Consider the following 17,749-nt stretch of genomic DNA (forward strand, 5'->3'; position numbering starts at 1 on the left):
GAAGCAACCTAGATGCCCATCAGCAGACGAATGGATAAGGAAGCTGTGGTACATATACACCATGGAATATTACTCACTCAGCCATTAAAAAGAATTCATTTGAATCAGTTCTAATGAGATGGATGAAACTGGAGCCCATCATACAGAGTGAAGTAAGCCAGAAAGATAAAGACCAATACAGTATACTAACGCATATATATGGAATTTAAAAAGATGGTAACAATAACCCTATATGCAAAACAGAAAAAGAGACACAGATGTACAGAACAGAATTTTGGACTCTGTGGGAAAAGGCGAGGGTGGGATGTTTCGAGAGAACAACATCGAAACATGTATATTATCTATGGTGAAACAGATCACCAGCCCAGGTGGGATGCATGAGACAAGTGCTCGGGCCTGGTGCACTGGGAAGACCCAGAGGGATCAGGTGGAGAGGGAGGTGGGAGGTGGGATCAGGATGGGGAATACTTGTAACTCCATGGCTGATTCATGTCAATGTATGACAAAAACCACTACAATACTGTAAAGTAATTAGCCTTCAACTAATAAAAATAAATGGAAAAAAAAAATGCAAATCTGACAATGTCAAGGAAAAAAAAAAAAACCACAATGAGGTATCACCTCACACCGGTCAGAATGGCCGCCATCAGAAAGTCTACAAAACAATAAATGCTGGAGAGGGTATGGAGAAAAGGGAACTGGAACCCTCTTACACTGTTGGTGGGAATGCAAATTGGTACAGCCACTATGGAGAACAGTGTGGAGGTTCCCTATACCTCTTAAACAGAACTGCCATACGACCCAGTAAACCCACTGCTGGGCAGACACACTAAGGAAACCAGAAGTGAAAGAGACACATGTACCCCAATGTTCATCACAGCACTGTTTACAATCGCTAGGACATGAAAGCAACCTAGACGTTCATCGGCAGATGAATGGACAAGGAAGTTGTGGTACATACACACAATGGGATATTGAATATTATTCATTTATAAAAAGGAATGCATTTGAGTCAGTGAATGAGATGGATGAAATGAGGTAGATGAAACTGGGACCTATTATACAGAATGAAGTAAGTCGGAAAGAGAAACACCAATACAGTATATTAACGCATATATATGGACCTATATGCAAGGCAGCAAGAGACACAGACATAAAGAACAGACTTTTGGACTACGTGAAGAAGGCGAGGGTGGGATGATTTGAGGGAATAGCATTGAAACGTGTATATTACCTTATGTAAAATAGATGACCAGTGCAAGTTTTTTTATTTTTTTTATTTTTTTTATTATTAGTTGGAGGCTAATTACTTCACAACATTTCAGTGGGTTTTGTCATACATTGATATGAATCAGCCATAGATTTACACGTATTCCCCATCCCGATCCCCCCTCCCACGACCAGTGCAGGTTTAATGCAGGAAGCGGGCACTCAAAGCCAGTGCTCTGGGACAACCCAGAGGGATGGGGTGGGGAGGGAGGTTTGGGGAGGGGTGACACATGTGCAACTGTGGCTGATTCATGTCGATGTATGGCAAAAACCGCTGCAATGTTGTAAAGTAATTATCCTCCAATTAAAATTAATTAATTAAAAAGGTCAATATTGACATAAATATTTTAGATATATGATAAATAAAAAAGTTATCTGCTTGAAAAAAGATTTTTTCAAAAGAAAGATTATCTTTAAACAGCACACTTCTCTGACACATCAAGTTTCAACAGCTAAACCTCTTCTGTGAAACAAAGTGCCTCCTGGGGAATGGGGCTGGGGCTCACCACACACTCTACATGGAGACAGTAGTGTCAGAGCAGCTAGGAACACACCACACCAGTCAACTGACTTTCTAGTCTGAACACAATTTTATCTCATCTCTGACATTTCTATGCCACTCCTCTCTTTTCTCATTTCCATATTACTTCACACCTAAACTTGACACCACTCCTCCTCCCGTCCTGTTCCCATCTGTGTGCATGTGTGAGGCAGACACACACACTCGCACACACATTCCCTCATAAGCCTCCTTGTTCCTCAACACCAAATTCTATTCTGACTCACACGCCCTTTTCCGCTGCTGCTCAGGAGCCTGAATCCGAGTGCACACGAGGAATCTTCTCCAAGGACTCTAGATAGTCACCTTTCAGGATAGTGCAGTACAGGTGACTGTCCTTGCAGGGAGACAGCAATAACTGCCAAGGGTGCCGATGCCAGGCTGGAGAGCACGTGGGATAAAAACGCAGCCATCAGAAATGCTGAGAGCGTTGTTCTGTGGGAACCACTAAGCTAAGCCTCAGTTTATTGATCTGCAAAGTGGGCATCACAGGGCTGTTCGTGGAGACTAAGTGAAGCAAGCAAGAGTGTACATTTTGCAGCTGTGGGCGTAAATAACTGGGGAAGCAGCAGGGCTTAAAGTCTGAGGAATTGATAATTTCATTTAACAATAACAAAATCAGGGACAGATGCTCAAAAACTACTTAGACAGCACTGAACTAAAGCACACTGCCATTAATATAATTTCCTTTTTTCAGCCAAAATAATTTACACTTGAAATTTCCAAGTTCACTTCTCCCCTCCCCACTGCACTTGCTCACCAGCCACACCAGCCAGTCGGTACCAGGGACCAGGCTGTGGTGGGGTAGGGGGTTCACCGGCATGAGGGCACGGCTGTCTCCTCTTTCATATGACCTGCTGCACTGAGTGTACGGCACTAAAAGGACAGTCCCTCCATCTACACTTGCATTCCAGAGTATCAACTGCTTAGGAGACCCTGGACTATGTGCTCATTTTCCAGGGTATCAAATTGCCTCTGAGACAGAGTAACAGCAGCCAATTCAAATCCTATCATTTGGAGAACCACCTTCAAGGGTCTCATTCGTTGTTTAAGAAGGAAATCATTGCATTATGAAAAGGGATTAGAATGAAAATAAATTTGCCTCCTAAATAAATAGATGAACTAAAGGCCTTGTGCTCTGCAGAGCAGCCAGGTCTAGTAAATGTAATGACCTCCTAATACAATTACAACACTTGGAAATTGATTATAGGTTTTACATTTTAATAAACTGCCAACTGAGCATATAAGAAGTTTAACATAAAGTACTTTTGGTCTATCAAATCAAGAACATCAACACTGAGCTCAAATGTTCTGACACTAATATTTTACCCTAATTTTATATACACACATGCACATATACACAGATATATGGTTGCTTGAAACATCACTGATAATCTGTAATCAACGCGTTGAATCAGGTTATTACTTTGAAAATTCTAGTTGATATACACTAACTCATAGGTATAGAAGAAAGACTGTCTGATTCTTAAATTGTACATTTTGAGATCTTCAGGAAAAATACCAAGTTAGCACAGAGTATTTTATTAGTGTGGACTTAGCACTCCTGAGATTAGGTTAAGGGTTAAAATGACTAACATACAAGCATGAACTAATATGCATAAAAATTTTTTCTAATTTCAAGAAAACTGCATACATCAAAGAGGAAGGAGAAATCCACTTGGACCCTGTAAAACTTTACTCCTAAAGTTGACAGGCCATGCATGAGTATAAAGCCTGTAATGAAACAGTACAGAATGTTCACGTCAGGATTTCCACAGGTTTCACAGCCTGCCTTCTCAAGACTCCCTGTTAAATAAGCTCTTCTGTGTAAATTGGATGGAGAGCATTCCAAGACCTCAATGACAGCCATAAAACTTCTCATATTTACTAGAAATATCTGGGTCATAATGTTTCCAAAAGTCAACAATGCTGTCCACCAGAAAATTTCTTATATTCTAAAAAAACACAATGCATAAATTATTTCAGTTCAACAAACATTTCCAGAGTGTTTCCTGTGTGCACACACTACAGTGAGTCATTAACAGGAAGATGACTTAAAGCACAGTCATTTGTCTCAAGAAGTGTCCAGTCCGACTATGGAGAAAGAGCTCAAAGACATAAGAACTCCCAGGGAGCATGAGAAGGGCAGGGAGTACAGGACAGAGGAAGTGAAGGGTGGAGGGAGATGACACATGAGCAGGGTCTAGATGGGTCAACAGGAGATCACCAAGAAGACAAGTCAGGGAGAGAACTCCAGACAGAAAGCATGAAGTATTATACTGGGGTCCCAGAACATACAGCAAGCATAGCATATTCAGAAACTAAGTAATTCTGACTGGATAGCATAAAAATGCAACAAAGGGAGACTTGAAAAGGAGAATAAAACACGAGTAGGTGAAATGCCATGAAGGTCTCACAGCAACACAATGGAGTTTAATTTCACCCTCCAGGCAATTGGAGTCACGTTAACCAGGAAGCAAATTGCCCGAGTCAAGCTGCCAGGTGTCCAGGGGTCAGAAGGGCCAAACTGAAAGTAGCAACTCGCCCTTACTCCCCTCTGCATCTGCGCAGCCAAGAGGCCAACAAGGGTATTTTGCTCCCCTACTCCATGTCCTCCCAAGATGGCACCAGCACAGTCAGATGACAGGCAGTGCAGGTGGGGAGCTTCCTCACTGCAAACATGTCATGGCCCGGGCTGCTGGGAAGGAAAGAGGGGAGGCGTGCCTCAGCCGAGGCTCCTGGAGTGGAGGTGCTGGACGATGAGGGCAGGTGCACATGAATGGCCATGGGCAGAGCACCTGAGTCCTCACTGTCCCCTCCAGAAAACCGAGTGCAGCACCCAAGTCCTGTGCAGGGAGGGCGGCCTGCCAGGGAAAGCAGGCCTCGGCTCAGGCCTAGAAGACCACACGGAGGCCTGGGCCTAGAGTCAGACCCCTCAGGTCAGATCTGTGATCTGCAGAAATCACTCCCAGACACAGCGGAAGCTGAACTGCCTGGAGAGAATTCACAGTGATGAGGCCAGGAGGCACCTACTGGAATACTCCAGGTTGCACATGTGGACTAACTCTTGATAAACAGACCCTCATCCACAGAGGACATGCAGTGAATCCAGGAAGGGCTGATAAACTGGAAGAAAAGGGGTCGGGGGTGGGTGTCAAGAGACAAGACCAGTTCAGCTGGCAGTGAGGGATGAGTTTGAAGGACAGAGCTACATCAGGGGTGATTTACAAGATGGAATGATAGCAGATTATCATGAGGACAAAGGTATGTTCGGGCTTCCCCTGTGGTTCAGCTGGTAAAGAATCTGCCTGCAATGCAGGAGACCTAGGTTTGATCCCTGGGTTGGGAAGATATCCTAGAAAAGGGAAAGGCTACCCACTCCAGTATTCTGGCCTGGAGAATTCCACAGACTGTATAGTCCATGGGGTCGCAAAAAGTCGGAAACGACCCGAGTGACTTTCACTTTCACTTTCAAAGGTATGTTCAGGTACACAGAGTGCTGAGGTAGAGAAGGGTCAAGGATACACAGCCGGAGATGCTTTTCATCAAACAAATCAGTCGAGATGATGGCAGATGACAGTGTCAATGGGCTTGACTAGCAGAAGTGGATGGTGTGGGGTCCTGGTACAAGTGTGAGGAGTCCTGACTAAGAAGCAGCAGACCGAGACCGTCACCCACCCACCCAGCCTGGAGACCTGCAGCCATGAGGGCAGAGCAGCCTCACACAGAGGAGGCACAGAAAGCACTGCCTAGGGGAGCAGGAGTCCTCAGAGGAGACTGAGGTTCAGAGGAGATCTTTCTAAACATGAAACACAGTTTCTAGAAAGAAGGATGGAAAAAGCTGAGAAGAGATCAGCAAAGTAAGGAACCAGAGCAGGAGATGATCAAACTGGACAGAACCAGTATCTATAAAGACCCAGACGTCAGGTGCTGCTGGAGGTGACAGTGGGACATAAAGCCAAAACCCTGACCCAAGGTCCCCAACCTTTACCAGGGCCTGACCAGTCTCTGCGGGCATCAAAGCCACTAATGGTCCCAAACACTCGTGTTCTTTTACTCCATTTGTGAGATGTCTCTTTAAATAGACTTTTACTTAAAAAAATCTCTGAAAATTTGTTTGGCAAAACAAAGTTTTCATCAAGAGCAGAAAAGAAACACAATTGTTTATGCTCACTGGACTAGAAAAAATATTAATACTGTTCTTTAATTCAGAAATGATTCCTAAGAACATCTGTGTTGGGAGGACTCTACAAGCTCATTTACTTGACCCTAACTGCACAGGACTCTACTTGCACTCTGAAAATAATAGGAGCATCTCTGAAGAAGACCATATCAATTCCAACAAGCTGGGGAAGATAATTACCAAAAGTGATCTTTCTAGTAAACCTATTATTCACCAAAACTTAATTGAGGCTATCTTCCGGGTGTGTCCTCAGACCCTCTGTCCTCTGGTCCTCTCCAGGAGGAAAAGCTAGCCCATGAGACGTGTTTATATTTATTCTTCAAACAACATTCAGTTCACCCTTTCCACCCTGTTAAAGACTTTCCCCTTGGGTCCAATTCTATAAATTCCTAGAAAAATACAGACAAAACTTTTCATTAGCTTATCAAAAAAAGGCAAATTACAAGCAGAATCCTGGTCAGACCTAAAGAAGAATGCTTGGAGCTCTCATTCATGAATATATTAACAAAACAGATCCATTCAGGGTGATTTATGAAGGGTGATCTGGCTCAGATACCCAAATCTTCCATTATTAGCACAGCTAAGGAGTCTCACTTTAATACAAGTTAGTACTGTCCTTCTTCCCTTACACATCTCACATGTGTCCCTCCCCAAGCTGTGTGTCATTGTGAGTTTTAAACTAGTGTCTCAGATAAACTCCATACTTTAGTCATAAAAGAAATGATAACCACCACTGATCATATACCAAGCTCTTACTATGTGCCAGGTGCTTTACCCAGACCTCAAGAATCTTCACAACTGTGTCTGTGGGATGTAAAATATGGCAATTCACCTTGTAAATAAACTAGAGTGATTCTCTTTGGACTCCACACATAGTATTTTTAATTTATAGACAATGATAAATAATAAAACAGCTAACATGAGACTCTGGATTATCTTAGTATTAATTCACATCTCCTGCATTAAATATCTACTCACATCTGCTATATAAGTTAAATTACCAGAAGTGCAGATTCCTTTCCAAGTCCGTATCCCTTCCTGAAAGACACACTAACACGCTTTAAAATAGACAAAAGAGAGGCAGAAAGAGGTAAAAAATAAATAAATAAAATCATACGGGAAACTGATTCAACCAGTTCAGCAATATTTATTTTCCATCTGTAAGGAAGTTTATGAAAATCTGTTTTATCAGATGGAATCACACAGTAACATTTTAAGAAACAGATTTCATTTTGCCTAAGTTGCTTCTTTCCTGAATAATTTTCAGCACTCATCAGAAGGATAGAGATAAACACTTTAAACAACATGATGGGCAATGTTGGAAATCAGGTCTGTCTTTCACAATGCCCGAAATAGGGAGCAGCAGCACTCACCTCCTTCGCACTCTTGATTTTGGTCAGAAACGTATGCAGCTCCATCGTCTCTGCAAACAGTGCACGACATACTGCCTGGTAATGATTTGGTGCCTCTGCTTCAGTCGGGAGATGAGCAGCACACAGCTACAGAAGAGGAAAACAATGGTGCCTGCTTATTATCTGTGGTTTTAAGGTACCTGAAATACAGACAAACCTGGTAGTGCCCATTTTCACATCACACGGCAAGGCAACCCCATGATTCCCATGACCCAAAGCTGAATGCACAGCAAGACCACCAGGGAAGTCCACACAATTATACAGAAAGAGAGGTTCATGACTAACCACCCCCCCATACAGGTGAGCTTTCAAAATTAGCTTCTACTTGACAATGACAGCACGTGTGTAAAAGTGTGGCCTGGGAGTAGAAGAGGGACAACCACTTACAGAGTACTGATCATAACTCAGGTATTTTAATAGCTACCATTTATTATTTACCAAGCCACGTCCTACATTTGACATATTATATACACAGCATAACATCATTTACTCTTCCATGTAGCCCTGAATTAGCACCACTTTACAGCAAAAGAAACTGAGGCTTCAGAGGAAGCTAGGGACTTGTCCATGGTCATAAAGTTAATGTAAGGGAGGAGGATTCAACACAGTCATATTTGATTCTGAAGCCCAAGCTCATTCCAAAACACACGGAGTTGTATAATTTGGTAACAAGAATGCCAAGAAGACATGTGAACCACTGGGAAGATGCCTCATCATTAGATGGGCAGTGGTGGAAAGAGGGCAGAGGGCAACTGTGATACCTCCAGTCCTAATGTCATCAATGGTACACAGCCCATAACTACTTGTGGGTCAAAGATGCAATTTAATACCATGCACAACAATTTAGAAAAATCAAACAATTTACTAGATTGGAAAAGACGTCCTGTTAAGACTATAATGCATTAGGATAATTTTATCTTTCTATAATAATTTTGCATCTGTGTACAGTAGTTATATTTTAACGTATTTGCATTAAAAAGTTGTAAGTTCTCCCTTATTCTTTACCATATGCTTGACATTAATATATATTTATTATATTTAATAACTTGTATCTTTTGGAGAGTAAAAGATATCTTTGTAGCTTGTAATATCCTTCATAATGTGGCTTTCTGTTATTTTTCATTTGTAATAAGCATTGTATGCAATTTAATAGATTACTATCTTTAATAAAATACATTCTCAGGGAAATGTTTCAGCAAGTGTGTCAGCAACAAACTTTCTTCACAAACAGGTTAAGAACTGATGCACTGGGAGCATGAGAGCAAAACTGCACAAGTTTAACTATTCACAGAGCAACCAATGAACAGAGTGTATTTTTTGCTCAATTATTTTTATATGCAGAACAGAGCTTCTCACATAAAATTATCATTTCCAAGGTGATGAAAGGCAACTGCTAGGACTTCCACCTTTCACTCGTCTCACAATTTTATACTCCAATTACATACTGTGAAATATGGCATAACATTTTTTACTGTAATTCATAGTAAGAAATGCATTTAACATAAGGATTCAAACACATGCATATGTTTTATACACAAACATTTTACAAAATGAAACTTACACAATCAACTGATTTCACAACCCATTAAGAGGCTGTGCCCTGTAACTTGGAAAACCTGGTGTAAAAGTCTAAAATCTTTTTAATGTATATGATATAATCATATATGTAAATAATCCACAAAAATTATTAGCACTAAGAAGAAATTTTAGCAAAGTCGGGGGATACATGATCAACACAAAAACATTCTATTTTCATTTTTAAAATAGTAAAAAAAATTTTTTTAATTTAACCAAGGAGGTGTGAAACTTACACACTGACAGAAACTAAAGAAGACAGATGAATGGACAGACATCCTGTATTCATGGGCTGGAAGGCTTAATATTGCTAAGATGGTTGTTGTTGTTCAGTCACTCAGTCGTATCGAACTCTCTGCGATCCCATGGACTGCAGCACTCCAGGCTTCTCTGTCCTTCACCATTTCCCAGAGCTTACTCAAACTCATGTCCATTGAGTTGGTGATGCCATCCAACCATCTCATCCTCTGTTGTCCCCTTCTCCTCCTGCCTTCAATCTTTTCAAGCATCAGGGTCTTTTCCAATGAGTCGGCTCTTTGCATCAGGTGGCTAAAATACTGGAGCTTCAGCTTCAGCATCAGTCCTTCCAGTAAATATTCAGGATTGATTTCCTTTAGGATTGACTGGTTTGCTCTCCTTGCAGTCCAAGAAACTCTCAAGAGTCTTCTCTTGAGTTAAGATAATAATACTACAGAAAATGATCTACAGATTGAATGCAATTCCTAACTAAATCCCAAAGGCCTTTTTGAAGAAATGGAAAAGCTGATCCTAAAATTCATGTGGAATTGCAAGGGCCCCAAATAGCTGACATAATCTTGAAAAGAAGAGTGCTAGAGACTCCAGCTTCCAAATTTTAAAACTTACCTCGAACTTATAGTAATCAAAACAAAGTGGTATTTGCATAACAACAAACATATAGATCGATGCCACAGAACTGAGAGTCCAGAAATAAACCCATATATCTTTGTTTGATTGATTTTTGATGAAAGTGCCCAGACCATCAAGGAGGGAAAGAATAGTCTCTTCAACAAATGATGCTGGGAAAAGTAGATATCCACATTGGGGGGGGTGGGGTTGTACCCCTACCTCACACCATACATAAATATTAACTCAAAATGGATCAGAGACCTAAATTTAAGAGTCAAAACTATAAAACTCTTTGAAGGTGAAGTGAACCTTCATAGGGGTGAACCTTCATGGTCATGAACTTAGTAGCAGCTTTTAAGACATGATACCAAAAGCACTAGATACAGCATATCTTACTTTACTACAGCACTATATTATGCATTGCAGGTAGTGTGCTTTTTACAAATTGAAGGTTTGTAGTGACCCTGCACATTAGGCAAGTTTATCAGTGCTATTATTCCAGCACCATTTGTTCAACTTCTTATCTCTGTGGCACATTTTGATAATTCTTGCAATATTTCAAACTTTTTCTTATTTTATTAATTTTATTATTTTTTGTTATTATTAATAATAATATTTTTATTATTTTATTATTATTTGTTGTGGTAATGTGATCAGTGATCTTTGATGTTACTATTGTAATTGGTTTTTTGTTTCACATTTTATTTTTTTTATTTTTTTTTTTTTTTACTTTTATTTGCATTTATTTTCTGCGGCATTTATTCCCGGGCCATAAGTTTTTGTTTCTTCAGTTTCTTCTGGGATATCTTTTTCTTCTGTGCAACCTCCTCTTCTGGTTTAGGAACAATCTGTTCTTTTTCAGTAAGGATCATCTCCATGTGGCAGGGAGAGCTCATGTAGGGGTTGATCCGACCGTGAGCTCTGTAAGTCCTGCGCCTCATCTTGGGGGCTTTGTTCACTTGGATGTGCTCAATGACCAGAGAATCTACATCTAAGCCCTTAAGTTCAGCATTACTCTCTGCATTTTTGAGCATGTGTAGTAAAAATTCAGCACTCTTTTTGGGCCACCGACCCTGTGTCCAGCCCCACTGTTTGGCCTGTGCACACCTACCAACTCCACCATTGTAACGACGGAATGGCACACATTGCTTCTTTAAAGTGACATCCTTCAGATACTTGGTGGCTTTTCGGATATGCATACCCTTTATGGCCTGGGCAGTCTCACGAGTGTTCTTAAAGTGAACACGAAGATTTGAACCTCTTGATTTGCATGATTTTGTGGGGTTTTCTGGGTCGAGTGAATAGCGCACCATTTTTAAGGGTCAGCTCAGGCCGCTTACCGGAAAAGGATTGTTTTACATTTTAAAGTATGTATTGTTTTTTAGATATAATGCCATTATACACTTTAAAATAGACTACAGTATAGTATAAATGTAACTTTTATATGCAATGGAAAACCAAAATATTCATGTAACTCACTTTACTGTAACCTTTGCTTTGTTGCAGTGGTCTGGAGCTAAACCTACAGTACCCCCAAGGTATGGCTGTAAATGGATAAATTAAACTTCAAAGTTAAAAATGTACACTAGTCAAAAAGGCCATCACCAAAAAACCTACAAACAATAAATGCTGGAGAAAAAAGGGAACCCTCTTATATTGTTGGTGGGAATGTACATTGGTACAACCACTAGAGAGAACAATGTGGAGATTCCTTAAAAAACTAGGAATAAAACTACCATATGATCCAGCAATCTCACTACTGACACATACCGTGAGAAAATCAAAATTCAAAAAGACACATGTATCCCAACATTCCCTGCAGCTCTATATACAATAGCCAGGACATGGAAGCGACCTAAATGTCCATCAGCAGATGAATGGATAAAAAGTTGTGGTGCATACATACAATGGAGTATTATCCAGCCATAAAAAGGAATGGATTTGAGGCAGTTTAACTGAGGTGTATCAACCTAGAGACTGTATTCAGAGTGGAGTAAGTCAGAAAAACTAGTATTGTATATTGACATATATATATATATATATATATATATATGTATGTATGTATGTGTGTGGAATCTAGAAAAACGGTACATATGAACCTATCTGCAGGGCAGGAAGAGAGACACAGACATACAGAACAGACTTGTAGACACAGTGGGGGAAGGAGAGGGTGAGACGGATTTAGAGAACAGCACTGAAACATTTATATTATCCTATGTAAAACAGCTATTGGGAAGTTGTTTTGTACCACAGGGACTCAACTCAGTGCTCTGTGACAACCTAGAGGGGTGGGAAGGGGTGGGGAGGTTCAAGAAGAAGGGGATATATGTATGTTGTTGGTTGCCCAGTCAGGTCTGACTTTTTGAGACCCCATGGACTGCAGCACGCCAGGCTTCCCTGTCCCTCACCATCTCCCAGAATTTGCCGAAGTTCATGTTCACTGCATCAGTGATGCTGTCCAGCCATCTCATCCTCTAATACCCTCTTCTCCTTCTGCCCTTGATCTTTCCCAGCATCAGGGACTTTTCCAATGAGTCGTCTGTTCACATCAGGGACCAAAATACTGGAACCTCAGTTTCAGTGAATATTCAGGGTTGATCTCCCTTAATATTCACTGGTTTGATCTCCCTGCTGTCCAAGAGACTTTCAAAAGTCTTCTCCAGAATCACAGCTCAAAGGCATCAATTCTTTGGTGTTCTGTCTTCTTTATGGTCCAGCTCTCACAACCATATGTGACCACTGGGAAGACCATGGCCTTGACTATATGGACCTTTGTCGGCAGAGTAATGCCTAACCTGGATATATGTATACTTATGGCTGATTCACGTTGTTGTAGAGCAGAAACCAATACTACTTTGTGAAAATAATTATCCTCTAATTAAAAAAAAAAACAACTGTACATCAAAGGATTCTATCAAGAGCATGAAAAGACAATCCACAGAATCAGAGGAAATATTTGCAAATCATGTATCTAATAAGGATCTACTATTCAGAATGCGTAAAGAACTCTTAAACTCAACAAAAGATAAACAACCTAATTTAAAAACGGACCTGAATAGACATTCTTCCAAAGAAGGTAGACAAACGGCCAAAAAGCAAATAAAAAGATGCTCACCATCATGAGTCATTGAGAAAATGCAAATCAGGCTAATTCATGTCAATGTATGGCAAAAACCACTACAATATTGTAAAGTAATTAGCCTCCAACTAATAAAAATAAATGAAAAAAAAAAGATGAAATGTTAAAAAAAAAAAAAAAAAGAAAATGCAAATCAAAACCACAATTAGATACCACTCACATTCACTAGGATGGCTATAAAAGCAAAGAGAAAATGGAAAGCAAGTGTTAGCAAGAATGTGGAAAAATTGGAACCCCTGTGTATTGCTAGTAGAAATGAAAATGGTGAAGCCACTGTGAAAAATAGCTTGATGGTTTCTCAAAAAGTTAGAGATAGAATTACCATGTGATCCAGCAATTCTGTTCCTGAGGTGTATTTCCAAAAGAATTTAAAGTAGGTATTCAAACAAAAACTGAAACACAAATGTTCATACCAGCACCATTCACAGCAGTGAAAAAAAGGTGAAAACAATTCAAATATTCTTAGCTGAGGAGTGGATAAACAGTGGTATATTCATAAAATGGAATCTTATTAAGCCATAAAAAGGAAGAAGGTACTGACACATGCTACAACATGGATGAACCTTAAAAACATTACACTCAGTCTAAGAAGCTAGACACCAAAAGCATATACCATATGATTCCTTTTATATGAAATACAAGAATACATAAATCCACAGAGAGAGAAAGCTGATCAGTGGCTGCCATGGGCTGAAGGAGAAGGGACAGGTTTCCATCTGGGATAAATAATAGGCTTTGGACTGAGATAGCGCTGATAGCTGGATAGTATTGTGAATTACTTAATGGCACTAAATTGTGCAACTTTAAATGGTAAACTCTGTTATGTGTATCTTACCACAATTTTTTAATGTACAAAAAAAACCTTTTTTTAAAGTCAATGAAATTTCATGAAGTTTCCACTGAGATATAGGAGAAATAATCCCTTAGAGGAAAAATAACCCCAGTAATTACTTCAGTTTCAATGAATTACCTGATAATTATCTTATTCTTTGTGTTTATATGCATCATCACATCTAATTCTTATGTCAACCCAATTTAGAGATTAAGAAATAGAGATTTACAATAACTAAGAATTGACCCAAGCCACATACCTAGCCAGCAGAATTGGAAGTGAACCCAGGCAGTCTAAGAGCAGAATGAGTTACACTAAAAGCAATATTCTTCTCAAGTGCTGAAACAGTTAGAACATAGCATACAGGCAGCATGCCCCAAATGACCTCTACAGTTACCAAACAAGTGACGCTTGTGGATGAGTGGAAATTCTACAGACTTGTGTCCACAAGTTTGCTCTCTTTGTCTGCGTACACAGTCTCTCCTCTATACACACCCCAGACAGTACATGCAGGATTTGGTGGTCTTTTCTCCATTTATTAAAAATTTCCCACACTGCTACTTAACCTACATGATTATAATTTTAAAGACCATATGATAATCCATGTAGCTGATACACCATTTTTCTGGAAGTCATTTATTTCCAGTTTCAAAACAGTATAATTAATGCTGTGATACACATCTCCTTGTTATCTATGTAACATTTCATTTTAAAAATAATCTCCTTGTACAGAGAACAGACTGGTGATGCCAGTGGTTGGGGCTTGGGGCGGGTACAGAGTGGAATGGGTGAAGGTGGTCAAAAGGTACAAACTTGCAGTTATAAAGTCAGTCAGTCCTAGGAATGTAATGTATAGCATGGCAACTCAGGTAACAATACTGTACTAAACATTTGAAAGTTGCTGAAAGATAGAACTTAAAAGTTCTCATCACAAGAAAAAAATCTGTAACCATGTGTAGTGATGGATGTTAATTTGACTTATTGTGGTGATCATTTTGCAATTTATACAAGCAAGAAATCATTACCTTGTACAGTTGACACTAATATAATGCTACATGTCCATTATACCTGAGCTTAAAAAACTGACCTCTTTGAAAAATTTCTAATAGTAGTATTACTGTGTGGAAAAATTTTGAACATACACAAAATGAGGTGAATAGTATAATGAATTACCATCCATCACCCAATTTAGCAATGATCAATTCATGGCCAATCTTGCTTTATCTACATCCTCATCCACTTAAGCCTCACCCTCCAGGACAATTTTATAACAAATTTCAGATATCTGAATTTCACATGTAGATATTTCAGCATATACTCATTAAATGATTTTTTAAAATATACTCACAATTCTACTATAAGATCTAAAAATATGAATAATTCCTAATATCACCAACTATAGAGTAAAAGGTCAAATTTTCCTGATTATCTCAAATATACCCACAGTTAATTTTTGTTTTTTCATTACTCTAGGAGATGGAGCAAAAAAGATATTACTGTGATTTATGTCATATCTTAGGCAGAGAGTGTTCTGCCTATGTTTTCCTTTAAAAGTCTTATAGTACCCAGACTTACATTTAGGTCTTTAATCCAGTTAGAGTTTGTTTCTATGTATGGTATTAGAGACCGTTCTAATCTATAGATTCAATGTAATCCCCATGAAATTACCAATAGCCTTTTTCAGAACTTTCCTGATAGTTCAGTTGGTAAAGAATCCGCCTGCAATGTGGGAGACCTGGGTTTGATCCCTGGGTTGGGAAGATCCCCTGAAGAAGAGAAAGGCTACCTACCCACTCTAGTATTCTGGCCTGGAGAATTCCATGGGCTGTATGGGGTCACAAAGAGTTGGACACGACTGAGACACTTTCACTTCACTTTTTCAGAACTAGAACAAAAAATTTAAAATCTGTATGGAAACACAAAAGGCCCCAAATAGCCACAGGACTTTTGTGGAGAAAAAAAAAGAAAAGCAACAAAGACAGATCTAGAAGAATTAGGTTCCTTGACTTCAGACTGTACTACAAAGCTACAGTAATCGAAACAGTAGGATACTGGCACAAAAACAGACACACATCAATGGAAGGAAAGAAAGCCCAGAGGCAAACTCACACACACCTATGGTCAACTAATCTATGACAAAGGAGGCAAGAATACACAATGGAGAAAAAACAGCCTCTTCAATAAGTGGTAGGAGGAAAACTAGACAGCTATATGTAAAAGAATGAAATCAGAACACTCTTATGCATTTCATTATGGACACGAAACTGAGCAAACTCTGGGAGATGGTGAAGGACAAGGAAGCCTGGCAGGCTGCAGTCCACGGGGTTGCAAAGAGCTGAACACAACTTAGTAAGAAAATAACAACAATGTACTTCATTGAAAGCCAAAAGTCTAGGAACTATTATCAAATATTAAATCACCATTCAATTTTTTAAAGTGAAATAACAACTCTCGAAAGAAAGAGATACTGCTGTACACATTACCTTCATGACATCTCTATAGGACCGGATGGCTGAGACTTTCCTCTTTTCGTCGTCATCCTCCTCCAGACCCTCATCCGCAGCCTCATAGCCCTCATCATTGCTGCCATCAGCCTCTACCGTGTTGGCCATGCGATCAATGAGCTGCTCCAGTGGGGGGCTTAACTCCCTTTCTTCATTCTCCTTCAAGCCATAGTCCAGTGCCTTATAAATAATAATTCCCAAAGATTCTATAACCTAGAAACATTAAGGAAGGTGGTTAATACTGACAACTGAACAGCTTTACAGAACTAACTGTAAGGCATAGAATATTTTGTATGATATTTAAGCTAGGTCTAATCTATTCAATTTCAGAAATGTGACACATTAAATTTGAGGAGATTAAAAAAGTCTCACCTGTGCTTTTTAAAAAAATCTCAGATGGAAATATTTGTGTAATTTCTTCAAACCAGTATGTAACACATACACAAAGCCTTTTCATGTTTTCTTAGATTTATGTTAAACACTAGAATCTATATTCTCCATTTATATAAAATACCAGCAATACCAATCAGGTTGACTTTCCACATTTTTAAACCATATTTTTTCAGAATAGACAGAGTTACAGAAGAACATATCCATTCAGAACTGTTATGACAACACTTATCTAATTAGGGATTTCATAGACATATCAAGGATCTGAGACTGAAAACTCAGTGACTGCTAGCAGCTAACTTAAGCTTAAACAAACAAATCTATTTACAGCCATGTCCTTCTGACAGGGGCTGGCAGTGCTGCAACTTCCACCTTAAGGTGCTGCCTGTCCATCAGGCGGAACCATCTGCAAACCAGGCTGGAGTCTTCTGTCAACTGATTGGAGAACTCCCCCAGGGCAACAGGTACAGGTTGGAAAAGACAGAGTGGCTCAGCAGCATGCACTTGCGTGATACCTCCAGGGCCAACCTGGGCCAAGCATATGTAAAATGCTTCCAGTGGATGATGGGATGCCTCTGTACACACCCAAACTCATGGCTAGAAGGGTCAATAACCCCCAGTTTATGATGGGCAGCTCAGGACTCAGGTAACTTGGTGGCCCACCGTTAAGTGTTCAGTCTTGACTGTGGACCAGCATCAGACCAAGAGCTATTTCTCAAAAGGAAAGCAGTTCTCCACAAAGAGCTGCAGGGCTCTGCTCCAGAACCCTACAGGCCTGCACTGCGACTCACCCGCAGGGATGCCCAAGGCTCAGACTGTAGCCCTCTCTGCCACTGACACCACAAGCACCACTACATCTGCAGGGTCAGGCGGCCCATACAGCAGGGAAGCCAGCCTGGCAGCTGCATTTGTGGCAGAGCTCTTCCTGTCCTGGGTCCTGCTCAGAACTAGCGGCTTTCTGGGTCCTTCAGCAAATGGGCTAGAGTAATACAACACACTTCGAGGAATATGTGCCTTCA

The 17,749-nt window shown here is 40.0% G+C and overlaps 2 protein-coding genes across 3 annotated transcripts in view; both read right to left on the reverse strand.

Moving 5' to 3' along the window:
- The window catches only part of SPIRE1 (spire type actin nucleation factor 1), a 159,531-nt gene that overhangs the window by 68,611 nt on the left and 73,171 nt on the right, over positions 1–17,749 (reverse strand). For both annotated transcript variants that reach the window (XM_043889485.1, XM_043889486.1), the window contains exons 3-4: positions 16,320–16,553; positions 7,385–7,510 (exon numbers count right to left, since the gene is read on the reverse strand). In XM_043889485.1, the coding sequence (XP_043745420.1) occupies positions 7,385–7,510; positions 16,320–16,553 (360 nt within the window). The remainder of the gene's footprint in view (positions 1–7,384; positions 7,511–16,319; positions 16,554–17,749) is intronic.
- On the reverse strand, positions 10,594–11,209 carry LOC122684942 (60S ribosomal protein L17-like). Its single transcript, XM_043889494.1, has one exon. The coding sequence runs from the start codon at positions 11,176–11,178 to the stop codon at positions 10,624–10,626; it is 555 nt and encodes a 184-aa protein (XP_043745429.1). The 5' UTR covers positions 11,179–11,209; the 3' UTR covers positions 10,594–10,623.

This window comes from Cervus elaphus, chromosome 27 (assembly GCF_910594005.1).
Source record: "Cervus elaphus chromosome 27, mCerEla1.1, whole genome shotgun sequence".
In the NCBI taxonomy this organism is placed as follows: Eukaryota; Metazoa; Chordata; class Mammalia; order Artiodactyla; family Cervidae; genus Cervus; species Cervus elaphus.

Bases quoted from the DNA above. Each gene is read 5' to 3' on its own strand.
- LOC122684942 (XM_043889494.1), bottom strand. From the start codon at position 11,178: ATGGTGCGCTATTCACTCGACCCAGAAAACCCCACAAAATCATGCAAA.